Source organism: Oenanthe melanoleuca, chromosome 2, assembly GCF_029582105.1.
Source record: "Oenanthe melanoleuca isolate GR-GAL-2019-014 chromosome 2, OMel1.0, whole genome shotgun sequence".
In the NCBI taxonomy this organism is placed as follows: domain Eukaryota; kingdom Metazoa; phylum Chordata; class Aves; order Passeriformes; family Muscicapidae; genus Oenanthe; species Oenanthe melanoleuca.
The window spans coordinates 31,539,971-31,563,491 of record NC_079335.1 but is presented as its reverse complement, the minus strand read 5'-3'; the positions used below and the strand labels follow the sequence as shown (position 1 = coordinate 31,563,491).

Below are 23,521 nucleotides of genomic sequence, written 5' to 3'. Positions count from 1 at the left end.
ACAGTCTATTCTCTCTTTGATCATTAGATTGGATAACATGTTAGTCCACTATGAAGCCAGGAGCTGCAGATGTAGTTGGCCAAAGACCAGCCCTCAAGCTTTCTTTTATTATCCCTCATTTTTAAAGTGCTTGTTCAGTACTTAGGCACTGGTCCACAGGGCTGATATACATCACTGCAGGAGCAGAGAAGTCTAAGCAAACAGTTCCATGCAGCAACTGAGTACCCAGCAGGAGAGCAGGCTACCTGGCAGGTAGAACTATATGCCCAGGTAGGGTGATACTCTGTGCTTTGTGGCCAGGCAGCATAGGATATGCTGCTGCTTTATTTTTCTGACTTGGATCTTGCAAACGGCACTATAAAGAAGCATTAATTAACATCAAAGAAAAATGTGCTCAGAATGGTGGAGCTATGGGAAAAGAGAAAAGGAGGAATGATTTGTGCACTCCCCTATGCTCTGAGGAGAAAGGGGATATTCCTCTCCTTAGACTGCAGTATACAACATACATGCAGGAAGAACTAACCCTACCCAAGACTAAGATGAAGGCCCAGTGCAGCAGAAACTGTCCAAGTGCACAGAAGCTGTAGTTTATCCTAGGGACTCCACCACTTTGCGTGACATGCTTGCAGAGCTATCACACCATCCAAATTCCTCAAAACCAAGCAAGAAACTGCTTTAATTACTTTATTTCCGTTCTTTAGCTTGTCATTGTTTTGTATTGCCTTTGTTCCTATATTTCACAAGTGTTTTTAATTTTGAAACCTCTTTTTTTTATATAGATTTCTCAAGCTCTCTAGATTGTGGTGAGACACATATTAAGGAATTTTATATATTAAGAAAACAACTTCTGAATTCTCCCAAAACACAAAGGTTGGGTTTTATGATCTCTTTAACACTGCTTTCCAAACTAGAACATCAAAAGCTGCTGTACAATTTCTAGTGGTTTTATTTCTTGGCTGAAAGCTCTTAGTTTTGGTAAGTCTCTGAGATATAATTTGTTCTGTCACTTACAGACATTCTACAATTGAAAGTACTGCAGGACAATTAAACTTCAGGAAAGACTCTCTTAAATTCTAACTGAAGAAAAAAACCAAACCCCATCAGCATTCAATGGTAACAAAGCAAGCTGGACAATCCAGTAGTCAGAACTGATACCTTATTTTATTGTTTAACTGCTCTAATGTAAACATTTTGTTTTAACATAAAAACATAATGTTTTAAATTCTTTTTTACATGGTTTAAGCCAATTGCATTTAAGCCAGAGATGCCAGGGAGTTCTAGCATTGGCCACAGATATGAGAGTATGCACATGCTTTGTCCTCAGCTCTGCCAATAGTTTCCAAAGCTGGCCCACCATCTCAAGGCTTGGCCTGTGCTGAGTAGCGTGCCAGCTCTCCTGGCTGGTGCCAAACCCTGTGCTGATAACACACAAGTTACATCAGTCAGCAGCCCAGCCCTGGAAGCACCAGCACCTCCTTCCCCAGAGTCAGCCAGGAAAACTCTTAAAGAAGTCATGCAAAATGAAATGTTCACCATTTCTAGCTTATTTGTAACAGATAGTGTTTAACTGAAAGGTCTTCATGTTCCTTTGTTGCAAAATTGCTGGAAATTCCCACCTGTGAGTGCTTCATTTGGTTGTATATAACTGGCAAATTCTGAGTGCCAAAAGAGTATTTCCTTATATTATAATCTCTGTTAGGAATACAGAAATCTTTGTTAAATACGAAGTTGTCTAATGTGGCTGGATTCAGGGTTGACAATTTTTTTAAAAGCTCTGTCTTATCAGAGGCCTTCAAACTTTCTTTTACCAAATTGCATGGATTTTACTTCAAAAAAGAAAATCCAGAGGACTCCAAGTTCTTATCTACACAGTGAAATAAATGAACTGTAGCATACAGATACCCAAACTACCAGAGACCTAAGCTGGTAACTTCACATGATTCAGCTCAGTATCACAGAGACTTCATCAGCCTCTCATGATATGCAGTACAATGGCAATGACCCAGTGCTGTTAACAAGTTAGGCAGCACTGCATTCACTATCATGAGTGAAGAGTCATGATGAAAACATTCACACCTCATCCAGTTCCAAGCTGGACTGTATTTTACCTACTTAGCTACCCTAAGAGGGCAGCTGAATTGCCCTGCACCTCCTAACTTAGCAGGAAGAGACTTACAAGGCTAAGACTTTACCACGATGTTACACACTGCCTTAAAGATCCTGCTCTCTGCCATGAGTTCTGCATGCTCAAAGCTCAGTGAACAGCCAGTATCCAACACCTACCCTGGTGTAGCACTATCAGCACTGTAAGCAACAGGTAGCTAGAGCATGTCCTGGTAAAAAACAAAGAATTACTATGGGAAATTGTTATAGGGAACATTTGCTGCATTGAAGAGAACACCTGTGGAAGGATGCTCAGCTGGGACATCTCATCACTTATCTTCCACACTGACAGCTAGGAAAACCTTCCCCTTTTCCTTTTTTCCTCTCACTGTTTGCTTTCCTTTCCTCCATGAAAGTAGCTATCACCTTCACTATAAATTTATGCCATCAGCTGAAGACCTTGCAAATGGATGTTGGCCCTTTACAAACATGCTTCAACATCCTCTGTGCAACATACTGCCCATATAAATATGCTCCACAGCATGTGAGAGAGCAGTCCTTTACACACTTAAATCAACCTAAGTTGCTCTTGCATTGCAAATACAACCTGACCCTCTCTGGTGGAGGCACAAGATCCTGTGTTACTTGAAAAGATGTCTAAGTACAGTTGAAAGCTGAGGAGTAACTTCTCCTTTCCTTCCCCCCCAAAAATTGATTAATTTCCGAGCAGGTCAATTTCCAGTGCTGGAAGCAGGAAATATTCAGGGACACAAAGGCTGGGGACAAATGAAGGAGGAGGAATCACTGCCACTTTGACATAAACCATCTTAGCTTGACATGGAATCTAGCTGTCAACTTTGCATACGAATTGCAGCTCTCAGATTATGTTTCCATGAGATACTGAAAAGGATCTTTTGTGCCACTTGAAACATTAGACTTTACTGGTACAGAGATATGCCCTGGAATGAACTTAATAATCTCTTTTTCCTCAAGGCATTAGTCTTGTATCAAAGTTTCCCTAATTCAATCTCCTAATCTTAGTCTGTATCTTCCCCTACTTAAAAAGCACATTTCTTTAAACAGAGATCAGTAAAGGGAATGTAGACACAGTATAAAAGACAAAGATGAGAACTTATTTGACATATTTTGTATTTTTTTTTTAATAAGAGAAAAAAAAATCTACATTCAGAAACTAATGAAAATGAAAAAATACTTAATGCAGCATATTATCTACATTAATTCTCAAATCTTGTTTTTAACTGTCTATATAGTCTGCATTTATTTGGGTACTTCAGCAATACTTCTATGCCACTACCCAATTCCCAAAAATCAGCAAGCAAATGCTAAATACAATGTGGAAGTAGGAGAAAATAAATATAACTTACTATACCACAGGAACATGATAGAGTGCTGCATCATATGCTTCACATTTCAAACTTCACTGGCTATTGTAACAGATCCAGACTGTGTCTCCAGGCTTGCAGGAGGTGCCAAGCTGCCTGGAAGAGGTGCAGGATGGTGCCCATGACAGCCAGTGCCCCACCGTGCAGCTGGGCTGAGCTGGCAGTGCCCAGCACAGCTCACAGGACAGGGCTGTGCTGCTCAAATCCTCAGCCACAGGACAGCTTGTGGAGAGATGGGCCCCTGGGCAGCTCCCCCTCGGCACCACCTGCATGGCCCTGCCTTTATCTGACAGCACAGCACCAAGTTTTCACATGACCATCATTCCTGACTAATCCTGACAAGGCTGTATCCTTGTAAGGAAATCCTGTGAGAGTGTGAATGACCAAGAGGGGTTAATCTCTGCTGAGGCTGAGGTCTGCAAGGTGTGGTGCCCATGGTGAACAGTCCTGTTCAATGCCACACCACCCAGGGCTCAAGCTTGCTGAAGGTATGGAAGACTACAATATTCATTTCTTAAACCAGCAGGCCTATTAAACAGTATTTAAATGATGCCTTACAAAGTCTAAGTTCCTTTCTTACTGTGATCATAAAAGGCCAGCATTTCCCAATGCAAAGTAAGGCAATGAACAATTATTTCTAACACAGTAGTCCATCAACAGCACTATAGAGCTCATTTTTCTGCTTCCTCTTTACTCTAGTATCCATGTGTACACATGGTGTGTGCACAGCAGGTATGTCTTCATGCAGATGGACAGGTATGTCCAGTTATTTACTACATAGTTTTAGTTATTATTCAATTTACTAGCCACAGTATTATTAATTATTCTGCATGGGTAACTGCACTCAAATAAACACAATGAAAAAGCAAGCACAGGTTGTGGCCTTCTGTCCTACCCAGCCTGTTTGTTTTGTGATCAGAAAAATCAAGTGGCCTTGGTTACCTAATGTGCCCAAAAAAATAACCTTCATCTATCATTTTACCCTAACACCAAAATAATGGCTCTCATTAAAAAAAAAAGTTTACAAAGAAGTAAACTTATAGATTGAGCTAGACACACTAATCATTTTCTATGAAAAGAAATAAAATATTGAGTTAGTAACTGCTGAATATTTTGACATTCTATTTCCACCAATAGCTTTCCATAATTAAGTTCAGATTCCAGAACTCCAGATTTTATGCCTTTAACTAGCTTTCATTTTTTCCAGTATAGTGTTATATCTTCTAGACAAGCTAATCTCACTATAAAAGCAATTCAAATAAATGAAGGATTTCTAAATATTAACTGAAGTAATTTCAAGCACCATAATTAGCTTTTTTAAACCATGATGTATGTAACCCGAGACTCAGGTCAGCAGTGCCTAGAAATATAACCCAAGTGATACAAGAATCAGGCACTGCTCTGTAAAGTAATTAAAGGGTTTCTTCCACACTATTTTGGGGGTTTTTGTCTTCTATAATTTTAGGTATTGTTGCTATAAAAAAACACAACCCACCAGCCAAGCAAATAAAAGAAATACAACAAAAAAAACAAATCAGAATGAAGTGCTAAAACTCTACACTTATCAAGTTATCATGATTTAAAAGTCTGTGGAAAAGTAAAATAAAATTAAGTAAACTGAAATATTTTCCTTAGAAAATTCTGAAATGCTGCTTTTTTTTTTGACTAGTTAATTTTTCAACATTGCAATTAATTTAATTTCTAATAAAGAGTAATTGTGAACCAAAACACTCCTTCAGAGTTCATACCCTCAATCTATTTGATAATTATGAGATGCATAAAAATGAAAATTAAATCCATCAAGCAAAGCTGTATTAAAAAGGTAATTTTTTTTTCACTGATAAACATGTGATTAGAACTTTCTGACCTGTTTTGGTTTGGTCTTTTCTCATATTAGAGATCAAATTTGGTCTGACTTTTGGAGCTTCAAAAGGCCTGATCTAATACAGTTCCTCTGGGGACAAATATGTAAAAATGGGAAAACAACATATCTCAGGGAAAGAAGTTTTCCAGATTACAAATTGACATAGTTCTAAATACAGGTTTCTAAACTATGAAATAAAGGATTTTTCCTAACTGAACTTTGAGGATAAGAACAGAGATAGCTGACCAAGAAGAATGGTTAAAAATCCAGAAACCTGAGAATGGTTTCAAGCCAGTTTTCAAAATGCCATTCTTCCATTTTATATTCAATTTTTAAGAAAAGAGTGCTTCATTTTTGATGCCACAGATTGTAATCACATGATATGATAGCAAAGTAAACCTCTCTCTGAAGTTAATGCCCTGCCTCCTCACTACCAAGAGCATGTATTGTGCTCTTTAACAGACATTAAAAAAATAAAAGCAGTTATCCTTATTCCCTGTGAAGTGCTTAGGGCATCTGTCTCTTTCAGGTGGTAATTATGCATGTTTCTAAATAAGACTGCAGACTCTCTTTAACAAAATTTTTAGTTTCCTTTTACTCTGAAATAATCTAGGAAATAACCTAGGAAGATTTATAACATAAGGATAAAAAAAAAATAACAGATAGAGTACAAACCTCTGATTGTACATGCCCCGGAAATTATAATTTGCTCTGTAATTGGGAATTGGCTTTGGATCTAATGGCCTGTAGATGGCAGGCTCTCCTCTTTTCATTGCCAGACCATTCAGCTCCACAGTTGGTGTTATACTGCCTGCAAAAAAAACAATGTAAGTAAGGTGCTTTTAACTACTGAAAAACACACAAGCAGGACTGAGCTGCACAGAGGGAGCTACAAGATATTTTTTTACTCTTAAAGTAAAAAGATGCAACTAAAAAGAAATTTCAGTTTCTTTAAAAGATGGGAATATAGATGCCAACCTAATCTCAAGCAATGAAAAAGAACATTTAAAAATCTCAGTGCACTCCCTATGCAGTTTCATAGAGATTATAGAATCATATAGAGATTATGGAGATTATAGAGATTCATAGAATCACAGTGGATTAATCTTCATATATGAATGATAAAGTCAGTGTAATAATCAATAATCAAGCTGGTTATTCATCTTTCCAGAGTGCTTTTAATGCATTATGATACTTTCTGAAACAACTGTAAAGATAATAGAATAATGTGTCTTGCTGCTGAATACCATTAAATCAAACCACAAATAGAGTAAAGAGTCATTGAAAGAAGCATTACTGCAGTCATTCAGGAGTCTTACAACAAGTCAGAAAAAATGTTTTATTTGCAATACTTGAAAACTTGTCTAAGAACTAATGATCTCATAGGAGTGATCTAACAGACTGAACATACAGCTCCTGGAGATCAGTGCAACTACAGCCATCTACTGGTGACAGAATGGAAAAACAGTAGGCAGCCAGTACTTGCCCACTTCAGGGTTTCAAAAATGCCAAATAAGCTACCTCCAGCTTTTTCCTTTTTTTTTTTTTTAGATGAAATGTTCAGCTACAGTAATCCCCACTTATACTGTTGTAAGAAAATCCTAAATGAGCTAAATATGCATTCCAACAAAAAGGAGTTAATATATTCTGAAAATGTTTTCATGGGAGATTCAAATAAATTTACCCTCAAAAACTACAATTCATTTTCCAGTTTGACATTGAAGCTTTATATGCCAAATGATGAAAATGTTTATGCAACACTTACTCAAAACCTTATACCAACAAAAATTTTTATAATTTCCAGGGCAAGACATTACTATGAATTCAAATTTTTTTATAAAAATACAAAATGTCATTTTCATGAGAAGATACCTAGCATATGCAGCAAAATTATGTGTTATGTGATAAAATTTCTAATTAATTCTCTTAAAGTCTATTTCTCTGGTTATTAGATTTTTCCCTCTAAGAATATGCTAAAAGCCAAAAAACTCTACAAATTCAGTAATACTCTGCAATGTCAAGAACCACACTCAGGATCACTTTTAACAGAGGTCTGAGCTCCCTCCTTCTAAGCAGCCAAAGTCACAGTGACTGTGAAGGAAACAGGGCAAAACCAGTGTCCTGGGTCTGGAGAGGCAATGTACTGATCTCCAAAGGAGCAAGAGAACACTACCACACCACTCCCAAACAATCCTTCATGGCTAATGCTCAGGATAACACTCACAAGTTCTAAAGGAAATTTACTCCCACTTTTCTCTTTCCAACACAGAGAAGATTAACTGCAAAATTACTTCATTTTAAGAAAGTGGCTGAAATATACATTCTTAAAAGAGGGGGAGGGGCAGACAGAAATTAAAGGGAAGAAAGGGAAAACAGAAAAGAAGCAGGGAGAGAAGGATTGTTTAAAAATAATAAATGAGAAGATATTCTCATCACTTGATTTCCTTCACATTAGTCTGAAATGAAGTTATGATTTTTTTTCTTTATTGATTAAGACAGATCACTGAGCATGTGCATAAGATGTGTACCTCAGAAGGTTCTGCATGCACTGAAGACAACTTGAAGGTAACAGCTTAAAATGAAGAATTCAAGACACCAGTATACATTCTTTCTATTATTGAAACAAGTTTCTAAAGCCACCTGAAAGATTTTTGAAAGTACAGATTGCTCTGAAAGAAAACTCAGCATGCAGGAAATTACCTGCCAAAATTCTCATGCCAAATCCCAGCCTTTTGTTTATGCCAGAGATGCAATTTCACAGGATTGGACTGGATAATATGTGCAATTTCATCAGAAAGTTAGCTAAAATAACTCTTTGGAAAATGTGTTTTAATTAATTCAGTCTGGTTTTCTCTTTCTGCTTACTGTTGATCACATACCATCACTTTGTACACACCTAAGCATTACCTAAATAATATATTCCTTTACAGTTCTACCATTTTAGGTATGTGCATTAAAAATTCTTCCATGAAATTTCACTAGAGGTTCTGCATGACCCAATCATACTATAGCTCTGTTGATTTTCATCCTACAAGTTTAAGTATCTTGTTAAAATTACTTATTTAGTGCTATAATATGCCAACACTTCAACAAGATCTAACACTCAGGGGAATATGTCATACCTGGATTATTGTTTACATTGTTTTTGGGTGGTCTAGGCGTTGGTTTGGGAAGGGTAGTTTCATTCAATGCTTTGCTGGCAGCAGCATGTTGGGCCTTTTTAATACTGCTTCCTTCAGCTTCCCATGTCTGTTCTCCAAGAGTCAGCTGCACTGTGAACATCTTCAAAGACAAAGAACAGGTAAACACTGGCAAGATTATCACTGTGGATTAAAACAATCTGTATAAAAGCTTCCAGGGCTGAAGAGAAACCATGCTCTCTTTTCATTGTATTCAACTCCCAGATAACGCATCTGATTCTTCCAGAGATCAGTGAGACCTTATCAGTGAGCAACACTTGGCCTTTCAAACCACAAAGTAAAACAGTGTAATGGTTATGGCAATTATCAAAGAACAGAATAATATTTAAACCAAGTAAGAATAACTTCAAACTGATCCTCTGCTCTTGGAAGACTATGTACAGATCAGCTAAGAACACATTTCTTCATATACTTGAGTATGTGTAGTCACTTTACTTGCAGAAAACAAATACTAAACATGCTACTGAGAAAAAAAAATTTTAATAATTATGAATTAATATAAATGATTACACACTTCTCAAGGCAGCGGAGAATTTGGCCCCAATAGTTTTACAGAGTGAATTAATTTCTCACATAGCCAGATTTCTAAAAATAATGCCTTTTGTTAGGGCAGAGTCACAATTCAAATATGGTCAAAAAGATAAAGTAAGAAACAAAAGAAATATTATATTTTTAAAGGAAACTGCAGTTCTTAATGTAAAATCTATAGTGAGGATAGGAACTGTAAATCTCCAGAGTTCAGAAATGGACTAACTGATAAAAACCATATATTTTAAATTCCGTGATAGAGGGCTATTTCAAGTATTCATGCTGTACAAATTGTGCAGATAAAACACAATGCATGTCTAAGATATTAGACAGAGTCTATCTTCTGCATGATACATAAATGTTCTGTTTAAATTTGAGAACAAGGGGAGGAAGGCTAGGAGCTCAATACATTTGCCATATAATCCCTAGATAAAAGGCAGGACTTAATAGTCAGATACATACAGTAAACAAAGATACACCTACCTCAGAAAATGGCCTAACTAACTTGAGTCAACAGAAAAAAAAAAAATTCACATATTAGTATGAGAAGTATATAAAGTAAAATTTTAATTTTGACAGCTCTTTAAATTTTTAACTTATTTAAACTTGCTTGATCCAGGACCAGGTTTTTAGAGATGAATATGGTGGGCAGTCTAAATCTGCCTTTACATACACATTTTTTCAGCATGCACTTGCAAAGAAGCATTGAAACACAAGTCTGTATGTGTCTCCCAACTCAGGCCTCTGCACATGCACACACTGCATTCAAACTGAATGCTATAAATACATACTCATGTCTTAATTACAGCCTTGAGGTTTGGCCTACTGTAGTTTTCAGAAACACAATGCAAGTCCCTTTATCACAGCTCCTATTGCCCTGTTGATTTTGCCACAGCAGTCACAACAATTTCTTCATGGAAGAAAGAGAGTAATTGTCTCTTAATTTTACACTCTGTCAAATGCTACCCCTAACTGAAAGCTAAGATGAGTATTAGTGCTAAATACCCATAATTATATAAATTACCTACAAACATACATACTTATTATTTAAAAAGTTGAAATTTGATTTCTGGGTCTGTAGTTCGTATCTTTTATATTTTGCAAGAAAGTATCAGTGTAGTATTTTTATAGGAGGAGGAAAATCCTGAATTTAAATGAAAATATGATTAATAATGGCTACTTATCTACCTATAACTCTTAGTGCTTAGAGAAATAAACAGGAACTCAGGATGATAAAGGGTTTGCTCAGTAAACTTCTGCCAGTCAGAGCACCTTCTCACTTAATACATCTGCCAAAGAAACTCCTGCAAAAACCCACACATAGAAGTAGGTTTAGCCCTTTATTAAAGGAATAAACCTGCCTAAATCCAAACCCTGTAGCAGACAATGGAACATTCAAGTTCTGGAATACCAGAGCTAACAGTTCTGCTGCTCACTGAGAGACACTTCTTACCTGAGGAAATTTATATTCCTTACACCCAACATAATTTACTGATGTCCAGAGAGCAGGAATGCAAAGACAACCATGCTTGTGCTTGTTTTCACCCTGCTGTGCTTGCAAGGTCAATCTCTCTAAGCCCTGACAACCCTTTATTCCTCACTTCTTCTGTGTAAAACCTTCTCTCCTCCTTCCCAGCTTTTGAAGTGCTACATCCCTTTCCCTCTTTTCTGTACCACCATCCACTTTCTTTTGCCACTGTTCCTTTTAAATTTGTGTCCTGAAATGACACTGACACAGAAGGACAGAAGATATGATCAGTCTGACTAACGTACTCCAAGACATCATTTATGCCAACAAAGACTTCCTGATTTTTGTTATGATGAAGAATCCACCTGGAGGGCAGACTCCTAGAAACCCTAACTGCACTGTCAGGAAGAGCCAGTTCTCTCCCAACTACACTGTTGCTATTTTTCCATTTCCCCTCAATTGTCTAAACTTATTTTCCAAAGACAACTAAACAAAAGGGTATGAAAATTTACTAGCATTTGTGGACACAACACAAACACCTATCTTGTAGAGCACTCTGAAAATTGTGAAAACCACCAGTGGTCAGGAGCAGAGTATGTGTAAGAGCAAAGGAATGTGAGAAGCTCCTTGAATGGCAAAGAGCAACAGCAGCACTATATCCTTCAGGTCATGCTTCCCAGGACAGATTCAGGTCTGTTTAACATTTTCTGTTAAGTATATCACCATATTACTAGCAAGACATGATACCAAACAGCTAAGAGAGTCATAGTAAATTCTATTTCTTTCTTCACTTTTCATTGGTCAAAATCTGCATAATCTTATTAATATCAGCCTTGTTCTTCATCCATTTCTCTTTTTCTTTTCTCACTATATGGATCAAAATTAGACTTAACATCCTTCTAAGTCCATAGAGTACATAACTGTATTTTTTACCACTATGAGCACAACTAAAATAATGAGGTAAATTGAAAAACTGAAAACTTGAGAAATTCACTGAAAAGATGGCTTTCAGAAGTGCAGGTAATGCAGACTTAAGTAATTTCACTGATACCAGTTCCTTTAAAAGTAATAACGAATGTATCATAGAATCAATGAAGTTGGAAAAGACCTCTAAGAGTTCAAACTTTGATCAGACACCACCACACCACACAAACCCTAGCACTAACTGCCATATCCAGTCATTTCTTGTAAACTTTCAGGGATGGCTATTCCATCTCCTCCCTGGTCAGTCCATTCCAATGCTTAACCACCCTCTCAGTCAAAAAAAATTTCATTATGTCCAAACTGAACCTCCCCTGGCACAGTCTGAGGTTATGTCCTCCTACCCTGTTGGCAATTGCTTGGGAAAAGGGCTCCCCCTTCCATATGTGAACAATCTCTTATCCTACTAAAATTTTAAATATAATATGAATGTCATATGACTCAAATATCCTTACTGCTGAGAAATGCAAACAGCCAAAACCACACCACAACTAAAGCAATTATTTTTTCACAGAAATGGAAAAAAAGGTAACACAATAAACACAATAGCAAGAAGTTACATAAAGCCCAACAAAGTTAATATGCTGCAATCTCAAACAAAGCAGCCAGTGTACCCTGTGGTGCCAAAGGTCTCCAGGAAGAGGAAGAGCACTTCAATTTCCATTTGCTACGAGGGATGCTAAAAGCAGCCCCGCACCTGCTGACATCATTTCCACCACTGTAACACGTTCAGCAACACCAGCCAGAGCTGAAGGTCAGTGATTTGCATCAGCTCTGCACTAGCTGGCAACACAGAAACAAGGGGCAAGGGCAGAGACAGCCCAAGAGGAGCTGAAACTGTTACTCATCCATACCTTGGACTTACTGCCTCATGCGACTTGGCCACTCCAGAAATACTAAGTACAAAGAAGCAGCTAATTATGCCAGTGTCTCACTCAGGCTTTCAGAAGTTTTTTCCTCCCCCAGTTTGCTCCTAACTACAGAGGAAATTCAAAATTATATCCAAAAATTACCATGAGGATATTCCTCTGTATTCCCCATCATCTGAAAGCATCATAATTTTTACTTATTAAGCTGGACATCCAAATTGGTACATGAACTAGCCAGAATTAGCTGTCAATTCACTAGAAACTTCTATGCTATAATCACATTAGCAGTTTTAGTATAACCTTACATTGTAAAGTTGCTCATTAATGAAGTTTGTGCCCTAGAATGCAAGATTCAAAGACAGACTATCAACTTCGTGGGCAAAGAATCACACCAAAAAGCACTTGAAAAAATGTCACAAATTTGTCATCACCTGCATTACCATGAAACAAATGCAGAGGTAGTTATCAGAGGCATGCTGACTGCAGAAAAAGATTCATGCAGTCTAAAAAGCAAGTGCTCCAGAAAGATTAAGGAAGGGTGGTGATACCCTGAAAAGACCTTCATGAGGTGTATATAAAGACTAGCAAATATAAATTCAAAGATAAGAGAAAAAACGAAGTACAAAATTATCTACAGGGCTTCTGTAACAGAAATACAGGCATACTTTCTGAAAGTGTGGTAAAAAAAAAAAAAGCAGCAAAAAAAAAAAAAAAACAACAGGAAGAAAGCCCTTACACTAGAAATGTAGCTGGGTTTGACAAACACATTTGTCCAAACCATGATATTATCTGTTTAGCATGTAAGGTATGGCTCATCACCTGGAACTGTGACCTTACCTTGGCATGAGCAGGCCCTCTTTCATTCAGAAGCTTATACTGGGGTTGAATTCTATTGAAACGGGCTAACTCATTTACCAGACACATTGGAGTTTTCTCTTTGGGGTTTGCCATGTTATCTTGGAGAGGAGCTGTAAATAAAGAGTCTGTAAAGTTTTTGTGGAGAAATGTACTCTTCACAAAGCTTTGCAAAAGCAGCATGCTTTAAAAAGAAAATACTGTGGCTAAAACAGAACTTTTGCATATATGCTAAATACAAAGTTTAAATACCATTTATGTATTAGTCACATGAGAATATGTAGTTCACAATATCAAATTTGATTACATGCAATTTAAATGCCCCCAAACTATTTTTTTCCAAAATGTTTTTATGAAAGAAGACTGCAGGAGAGCATATGCATAATCTGTATTTTCTATGCCACCAAAGTTTACTGTCAGGAGTATACTGGTTCCTGGAATTGACTACTCTTTCAGAATGATTTTTCCACACTTCAAAGCAGAAGTGAGTAGCATAAGAGTTATGAGACAAATACAGCAGATGAAACCCAGTGGTTTCTGCCAGCTTCTTCCCAGTGTTTTACTTTTCTCACAATATTGAAGACACTCTCAGAACACTTCCATAGAACACCTCCCCCTTTAAGGATTTAGTTCTGGTTTTTTTAGACTGCTTCACTTTCTGTGGGGTTTTTTGCAATTTATTTGGATTTATCCCTAACACACATACATTGTCATTTCTTGCTTAAATTGTTAGGACAACACTTCTGCATTTTAGACCCAGTTCAGCATAGGAACTACAGTGTTTATTAGGCCACAAAGGAAACATCAAATACTGCCAAGCAGTCAGAAGACATTCTGTTCTAGGGAAGAGAAATAAACTTGGAGACCTTCCTGCTCCACTAAAACTTCTCTGTAAAAGATACACTGAGAATTTGACAAAATAGACATGTTCTTTCCTGAGTTTTTATATCATTGATCAAAACTTCACTCCAAATCTGAGCTCAATAAAGAAACAAAACTTAGTATAAGAGTTTATTTAGCCAAAATATTTTTCTACGTGGGTTTTCTCCCTTATTTTAATCCTCTTTAAGACCTAATTATTATGTTTTTCAATTAACAAGTCATCAAAAATATTAATTTGAACACCAAAGAAAATATGTCTGGACCAACTTACCTGGTGAGTTGTTCAAAGACGTGGGATCCACAAGGCTGGCAGTAGGACTGCTACAGCTGGCAGCTGGTTCTGCAATGGATCCATTCATGGAGGATGGCAGACTCAGTGTATTTGTAGCTGTAACTGGCAGGGGTAGCACCACAGGAGCCATGGTGGGTCCAGACAGGTTTGCTGTAGTCTGCATTTTAACTTGTGCCATTGCCTGTCACTGCAATAAACACATTATTATCAGCAGAGCACTTTGCATTTTGATGTTCAATGACTACAGTGGTATTAGCAGCACTCCTTTTTTGCTCCTGAACCTGGGTCACAAAACTGTCCACAGAAGTCATGCTTCTGCAAACTTCCAAATGGATACACAGAGAAACAGAGCTCAGAGCCAAAGAACATCACTGGAGAAGAACCCGCACACCCTGGCTCCAGGTTCTGTTTTTCAATGGTGGGGTCACCCTGCCTGACATATGGCAGGAAGAATTACTATTCTAGAATTAAATTCTACACAATTATTCTGCAGATGAGATAAGCGCTTGCCAATATCAAGAGAGGATGACTTTGCAACCAACTGCCATAGCAAACTTGCAAACTTTGCCATTGTTTTTCCAGTTAAGAGCACCTAATGTATCAAATAAGTCCACAAGAGAAAATCCCCTTTTTTTTTTTTTTTTTTGGGCTTCTACCAAACTAGAAAAGAGGAGAAAAAAAGAAAAAGAAGGAAAAGAAAAAAAAAAGAAGAAAGTACAAACAAGAAAAAAAAATGCAAGTATACAAGTTCTTAAAAAAAAATCACTGCTTATTCAGTCAACAGGTAGAGTACTTGCATAAAATACTGGCAGAGGTACCAGGATTTCCTAAACTAGTCTTTAACCTCACGGCTAAAACATTTACCTGGAATATGCCAGGTACCAATTACCTCTTTTAATCTGTCCAAATTAGTTTCTTTATTGCCAATATCTTTCTCAGGCTAGGTCTACATGCATAAACAAACCAGGGTCAGGGCATTACTCCACACTATTCACTAAGAGTATGCTCCTTGGCAAAATTTGGGCTACTGGCTGAAAACTACAGCTGCTGCAAAAACCATACAGAACAGTTTAGGGGCCTGCAGTCTTCCCAGGTGACCCACTCAATTAAGAGAGAAACCAGTCATTGTCAGTCATTGCATTATTCAGGGTTCATACACGTGAGCTGATCTGTACAGAGCAAATAGAGACAAAACCTGTGAGAGCCAACAAGCGACCTGGGCAACTGGAACTTCTCCCAGCAGCAGCTCTGGTCCTGCTGGCTAAGGCAGAGCAGGGGTTCAGCTCTCATCCACCACAGGCAGCATCCCTTACCACTAAGCTCTTTGCTCCTTATCAAAAAAACAAACAAACAAAACAAAAAAAAAATAAAACCAAAAAAACCCTGAAACAAACCTGAAAAACTTTCTAACAAAGGGCTTATGGAAACGAATAACCTATATAAATTTTTTTTTATTACCATCAGTATTTTTGTCCCTCTTTCCCCACCAATCCATTAAAAATATCCATGTATATTTACTCAGAGGGACAGTATTGTTGGATTAAGACCCCAAATCACTTATTACACCTTGGAGTACAAGTACTTTAAAGCAGTTGCACTAGTATAATGAAAATAATAAATCCTATTACTGCGACTCTGTGCTTTGGAGAAGAGGTTCAGACTGGAATATAATTTTTATTACTGAGGAAATACAGATAACTGATTTAAGTCCCTGGAAAGGCAAAAGTAGAAAAAATTAAAAACTGAGATGCAATCACCTGTGCTTCTCATAAGTATCTTCAAAAAAATATTGATAGTGGCAGATTTAAAATCTATATATGCAGTTTGCTATATGTTCAAATACCTCATGTGTTCAAATAAATATGTACTAAATTCATACTGTACAAATCCTACTGTCACTTCACCATTCAATGCCATTCAATACAGTAGTATTGTTAGAAAAGCCTAACTTAAAGACTGAGAAGGTATAGAACTATAGAAGTCTTTGGTATACAACACGTCTGCATCTGATTTTAAATACACTATATATGTGTATATATATATATATATGTATATATGTATAAAGTGGAATTAATTGAAAAAGTTTCTTAATTCTAAACATTAAAGTCAATGGTGGCAGAATCAGGCCATCCATATGTCTTAAACGTATTTAAAATGAAACCAACATAACACGAAATATCATTGAAACTCACAGTATTTACATCATTTTAGCCCACAAACATGGGTATGAGAAAGGCATCACTCATATGGTACTGCATGAAATACTACTGAGCCCTGCCAGTTGTGAATTACCACCTCAGCTTCCAGTATTTTAAAAGTTTATTCTTCATGAAAGCAGAACTTAGTAATAACCAAATAAAATACTATGTTCTATAGTACTGATGTTCTAAAGAGAGAAATTGTGGGATGGATCCTCTCCTACTATTAAGGATAAAACAAGAAAAATCAGTTTAAGAATAGTATCGAGGAACTGCAAAAATGAACAAGATAAGGTTCAGGGGAAAACAAAAGATATTAAGAGAAAAGTACATAGAAAATTCAATTCTGAAATCAGAATTTATCGTAAGATATATGGCACTCGGTGGTTTTTTTTAAAAATATATCTAAAGCTGCAGAACTCCTACAAGAAACTAACTATTTTGTAAATCAATCTGTATAAGCAAAGATGCCCAGGCAGTAATATAATCATGGGGACTAACTCTTAAGCAGATGAGATATGGAGATACTAAATTTGTAATCAGTTCTAAAAATCCACTAGTAGAGAGAGACAACAGAAAGAATACAGTTGATAGAGTGATGGCACATTATTTTCACACTACCAGGCAGCCAGTCTTCGATGTCATGACAAAAGGTGACAAAAACTTTATGTACCACCTTCTCTTTACATTTTTTACATATATACACCAGTTTTGTATTGTTTTATAAACAGTAAAGCAAAAACATTTTGGGGCCTTCCAGCCACAAGCACAAACACAATAAAATACACTGCTACATAAAATGTAGGACTTGGGGGAAAGAGATTTCACTAAGCTGGTCAGAGATGAAATGCAGTTATATAATCAAAATATTTTTACATCTTCCATGCAGGTATTTCTGAAAAATCTGACATATACAAAAGAGATTGTTCACTTAGAATACTAAGATTACAATTAGAGAAGTTACCACATCCCATTTCAGGTGACTACCTAACTCACATCTAGGAAATTCCTACACCTCCTGTCTCCAGAGAAGTTTCCCTTCAAGTTCAGCAGTGGTTACGGACACTTTGCTACTGTCAGAGAAAGCTGGACAGCACAGCTGTGCCTCCCAGCTTTGTGCCTTTACTCAGCTTCCACACCAAGACACAACAGAAATGATATTTCCTAATGTTTAATCACACACATCTATCCAATCAAAGTCTGCAAGTCGCAGTGCTGCTGTTTTTGTAAGGCTACACTGCAGTGTCCCATGAGATGCTGCAATGGTTTCTCTTCATACTCTCTCGCACACAGATGCAGTAGAAATGCAACAGCAAACACATAGAGGGATGCAAATATACTAGAATTGCATTTTACTTCACTTCCCCTTTTAGCACTTAGTACATAGGCTGCTACACAGGTTTCATTAAACAGTTGGTATTGACCTTCTTATTAAACTATGTACAAGCCAAGAATTTTCCTGACAGACTAAAAATTACAAAATCAAAACAAATTTACACAAAAACAACAAAACTGAACTTCTCACATTTCAAAAAATATTGCTGTAAAATAGTCCATTCATTTTTTTAATATATCAGGAAACACAATGTAGTTGTGAGTTGACCATGTCTGTCTGCCAGCTGACCACAAAAGCTGCTCTATTGCTCACCACCTCAGATGGACGAGGGAGAGAAAATATAATGAAAGATTTGTCATCTAGACAAGTGCATGAAAAGATCACTCACAGTTACTGTCACATGCAGAACAAACTCAGCTTGGGGAGATTAAATGAATTTACTGTCAATCAAATCAGAGTAGAAAAACAAGAAATAAAAACTAAATCTGAAGAACACCTTCCTCCCACCCATTCTTTCTTCTCAGGCTTAAATTCACTCCTGAATTCCCCATGACCTAGAGGGGTGGCAAATGGGGGTTTCAGTCAGTTCATCACATGTTGTCTCTCCCACTCCATCCTGCTAAGGGGAAGACTCCTCATATTCTTGCCCTGCTCCAGCATGGGGGTCCCTCCCACAGGCAACAGTCCTCTGTAGAATAGTTTGTAAGGATAGTGCAGAAGGCAATATTTCCCAATGGATTACAGCAGTACTGATTAGGAGGAGTGGAAACAGCCTTGCCTGCCCAACAAGGTTGAGTATTATAAAAGACTGGGCTAGCTAATGGAGAGTAAGTTATAGTTGCAGGTGGAGCTTGAGACCCAGAGACTGCTGCAGTTTGGGATGGTCAGCTGGCTGTGCTGAGAGGAGGTAAAGAGCATGTGGTTGTGCAAGGGACAGAGAAGGTAAGCAGATGCTGTGTGAGGGACAGACAGGGTTAGGTGGCCAGGTAAGGGACAGGTTGGGGTTTAGCCAGTTATGCAGAGGGAAGGAGCCAGAACTGTGTGGAGTTGCCTGACAGAAGGCATAATGGACTGGTGATGATGCCAGTTGTGTCTGTCTCGATATAATTACTACAGTCCCCCATAAACTTCTTCAACACAGTCCTTCACAAGCTGAAGTTCTTTGTGAACTGTTCCAGTGTGGATCCCTTCCACAGGGTGGCATCCTTCAGGAACAGAAAGCTCCAGCAGGGGCCTCCCACAGGGTCCCAAGTCATGCCAGTAAATCTGCTCCAGCGTGAACTCCTCTCTCTCCCCATGGGGCCACAGATCGTGTGGGTCTCCCCCATGGGCTGTGGGTGGATCTCTGCTCCACCACGGACCCCATGGGCTGCAGGGGCACAGCTGCTCTCTCACATATTCGCTCTTCTCTGTCACTGCACTTCCTGCTGTGCAGCGACTTTTCCTGCTCCTTAAACCTGCTGTCCCACAGACACTACCAGCAATGCTGAGGGGCTCGGCCTTGGCTGGCAGCAGATTCACCTCAGAGCAGCTGGCACTGGCTCCATCAGACACAAGTGAAACTTCTGGCAGCTTCTCACAGGAGCCACCCCTGTAGCCCCCCTGTTACCAAAACTTGGCCGTGCAAACCCACTACAAATATTTAGTCACATTTACAGATGCAGAGTACTTTTAAAAACTGTGAATACACTTGTATCATGCTAAAAGCACCATGCAGCATAAAGAATTAGCTGACCCTTTTTCTGATTATTATTACTTTTTGTATTTTTCTGGAATCACTTTATAGCCTTAGATCTTGTGGCATAAATTATGAACTAAATGCTCAGGTGAAATGATTTTTAGACTATGTCACAGTAAATGAATAAAGAAAGACAGATAAAGTAGATAAAACATCACAAAAGGCAGAAAGCATGGACAATGAGTTTTCAAACCAAACACTTGTATAATGTGGGAAAATAGAAAAAGCAGTATTAGAAAGACAAGTTGTATGCACTATCAACAGATAAAGAAACTAATGACCCGAACAGTCAAAACAGAAGGCTGGACTTTATCTGTGCAGAAAGTGAAAATGCACATATGCAGTAGAGTCACCACACTTTCACACTGCTCCATCATACAATCCAGAATACCAAATTTAATCTGTGCACAAGTATGTAATGTGGTATACATTACATACTTGTGAAGGACTTTACAAATGGAACAACTGAGGGTCAGGCACTGCTGAGCAAGAAAAATTATTTGACATATCTTGTATTTCATATAACCAAGAGTTCTGCTTATACTTCTGATCAGTGTCCATTTTTCACAACAGAATCACATTAATCATCCCAGATCCTTTTCTGCAGAACTGCTACTCAGCAAGTTCTAGCCTGTGCTTTTTTTGTGAGTGTTTCCTAGCTAATGAGACTTTGTTCATTTTTCTTGAATTTTCTTATTAAAAAACCCTAACAAAACAGAAAAAAAAATGAAAAAGACAATTTTTTTTTTTTTGAGATCACATCAAATTTTAATTCTAACTCCAAAATGCTTGCAAGTCTGCTTTATAGTATCCACAAATTTAATAAGTGTACTGTTTCATCCACACCATTAATGAAAACATTGAAACATGAAAACAGGAACAGCAATCCAATAGACTGGGGGCAGTGTCTAAGCAAACAGCAAGCATATCAAAGGTTTTTTTCAGACCAACCCTCATTTTTGTTTAGAAGCTTGTTAATGTGATTCTTCTGTGATAGTCCAAAATCACAGAACTCTAACAGTTAACAGTCTCCTAACTAAGAAGGGTTTGGTTTTAGCTTTAAAATTCCATTAAATGTTCTCCTTCTATTCTCCTGATATTAATTCATTTGCTCAGTTACACAAAAGCATACAAAACTGCCTAAAGGTAAAACATATTTCTGGTGCGCCATTTCTCATATTTACAGCAAATATTTATACATTTGTGGACATTATAAAAAGTACTAAAGAAGTTCTAAGCCTCGTGTAATTTTTTAAAATGTGTTATATCTAGGAGCTTATTTGGGCTTGATAAAAGACACAGATCTGCATTACCTCCAGAGCAGCTTAATTAGAACTTTTGTCTTCTAAAACCAAGTAATGAGATGGCCACATAGTAGCAGTTTAGCAAGAATATGACTTAAAGCAACAATCGGCAGATGGTTATCCAGACTTATTAGCAAAATTTATCTTATTTATACATTTTAAATTGTAAAAATTAAAACACTAGATGTGAAATTGCATAGGGTTTCTCTGTTTTTTAAAACATTTGTATTTGTCTATAATACTGCTGGTGCCCCCTGTTTCTTCTTCCCATTTGCTCCTCCATAAATTTCATAGCTTTTTGCCTTATGAGGAGTGGTTTGCCAACAGCCAAACTGATCTAATGACCTGCTGTCATAGCAAGGGACAATCCCATGTCCTCTCTTCCCTGCAGCAAAAAGCCAACACTTCTTATCCATCTCAATGAACCAGCTCTTGTGCCAGATAAGGAGAAAGATCAGAGGAGCATCTGGTCTATACAAGGATGGCCACAAACTCCTGACCTGGAGTGGGTGCAAGGAATTAGCCCTTTCAACTCTTGCTAATCACTTTAGCTTTGCTGTCAAGCCATACACTGAAGTTCATCTCCTTCACACTGTGCCTCACAAAGCCTGTGATTTCATCCCTGATGATTACATCTTCAGAAACCTGTGGCCTGGTTTCCTTTTTTTTTTTTTTTTTACTTTACAGTAAAGAATCTTAGTTTCAATGGATATATGAACATAGCTAGCAGCTAATTAACAGCTAACTAATACATGACAGAGAGTGAAGTGATGCCTAAAAGCATTTTATTTTGCAGAAGTATAAGATGAGTAGGGGAGAAATCACTAACTCTTTTCACTGTTTTGGTAAGATATTTTACAAGCAAAGAAGTGACACAGAATATTAAGGACTAATACACAAAATTTAAGGAGCTGCAAAGTTTACAGAGAAGTTCCCCTTCTTGCTCAGTGTTAAACTCAGGCCCTGAAACTAAATCCTACAGTTTCTTACAATTTGTTTCCTCTGCTCTTGGACTGGAGCAGAAAAGGGCTGTAGACAAAGGCCCAGGAAGGCAAGGAAGCTGCAGTGAACATCAGGTCTCAACATCAAATCCCACCATGCTTTTAGATATTATCACCCACAGAGGACTATCCTTTGTCAACTCTCATGTACAATTAGTAAGAACCTTCCTGAGAAAGGGAAGCTATTTTTGGAAGAAAAAATCAAGTAGGAAACAGATTAAAAATTTGCAGCCATATTTTTAACCACTTCTTCAAACAGCAGTCAGCTCAACCTCCCTTTTGAATTACTACACAGAACAAACACATTAAAACATAAAAGGACTTAAAATCTAGAAAACTGAGGTAGAAACTGCTTCATCTTGCACACTTCTTTCATCATGAAACCATATCTGTTCCCTAATTTCCAATACAATGTTGATCCAATTTGCTACAAAATGCATGCAAGTCTCTAAATCAATGACCACATTACCATTACCATGGAATCACATTATGTGGGAGTATATATTATTTACATCTGTCTTAATGAGTTAATCCTTCTTTAACAACTCACTTTAGTCTGGGAAAAACTGTTGTCCATGGGATGGATTCATGTTGGAGAAGCTTATGGAGAACCATGTCCTGTGGGAGGGACCCCACGGTGCAGCAGGGGAAGGACTCCTCTCCCTGAGCAGCAGAAGAAAAAGCAGGTGATGAACTGACCATAACTCTCACTCCCTGTCTCCTTGTGCTGCTGGGGGAGAATGTAGAGCTGGGAAGGAGGGAGGGATAGGAAGAAGGTGGTTTTAAGGTTTTATTTCATTTCTCATTATCCTCCTCTGATCTCGTCAGTAATAAATTCAATTAATATCTCTAATTTGAGCCTATTTTACCTGTGATGGTATTTGGTGAGTGATCTCTCCTGGTCCTTATCTCAACTCATGAACCTTTCATTATATTTCCTCTCCCCTGTCCAGCTATGGAGGAGAGTGAGAGTGGCTTTGGTGGGTGCCTGGTGTCTGGCTAGGGTCAACCCACTATAGTCTTTTAAAGATATAGTACACAATGCCAGCTGATGAGATGTCCTGAGATACCACATTTGGATACCTGCCTAGTCCATCAGCTGTTGCTTCAGGAAGCAGACATTCTCTCTGAAGGCTCAAGCCACTGACACTGACAATCTGACACTGCATGTGGCAGGCAGTTCAGAGAAACCCTGACATGAAGAGGCAATGAAATTGTGTATTTAAAGATCCAGTGAGTTATTCAAGGTGATCAACAAGTAGGCTTCCAATTTAGGATTAGCTAACCACACAGCTGAGTGGCAGCTGAGAAGCAGACAGGGAAACTTAGCGTCTCAAACTGCACAAGATGCCAAAATACAGGCGAGGGAATCCTACCCAAAGTCTACTGCCAAACTTGTCCTCAACAAGTAAGTGATCATGGATGTTACTAAAGCTAACAGATGCAATTACAGAAGTAAATAAGCTCCCTTGCAGAGAAGGAATGATGGAAAATGCAGA

The 23,521-nt window shown here is 37.8% G+C and overlaps 2 protein-coding genes across 5 annotated transcripts in view; both read right to left on the bottom strand.

Annotated features, from left to right (window-relative positions):
- STAU2 (staufen double-stranded RNA binding protein 2) overlaps positions 1 to 14,623 on the bottom strand; it is a 152,901-nt gene extending 138,278 nt beyond the window's left edge. For all 3 annotated transcript variants that reach the window (XM_056484149.1, XM_056484150.1, XM_056484151.1), the window contains exons 1-4: positions 14,425 to 14,623; positions 13,254 to 13,384; positions 8,493 to 8,652; positions 6,046 to 6,181 (exon numbers count right to left, since the gene is read on the bottom strand). In XM_056484149.1, the coding sequence (XP_056340124.1) occupies positions 6,046 to 6,181; positions 8,493 to 8,652; positions 13,254 to 13,384; positions 14,425 to 14,623 (626 nt within the window). The remainder of the gene's footprint in view (positions 1 to 6,045; positions 6,182 to 8,492; positions 8,653 to 13,253; positions 13,385 to 14,424) is intronic.
- UBE2W (ubiquitin conjugating enzyme E2 W) overlaps positions 14,544 to 23,521 on the bottom strand; it is a 64,041-nt gene continuing 55,063 nt past the window's right edge. For both annotated transcript variants that reach the window (XM_056484159.1, XM_056484153.1), the window contains exon 6: positions 14,544 to 14,632. In XM_056484159.1, coding sequence (XP_056340134.1) covers positions 14,610 to 14,632 — 23 coding nt within the window. In that variant the 3' untranslated portion in view covers positions 14,544 to 14,609. The remainder of the gene's footprint in view (positions 14,633 to 23,521) is intronic.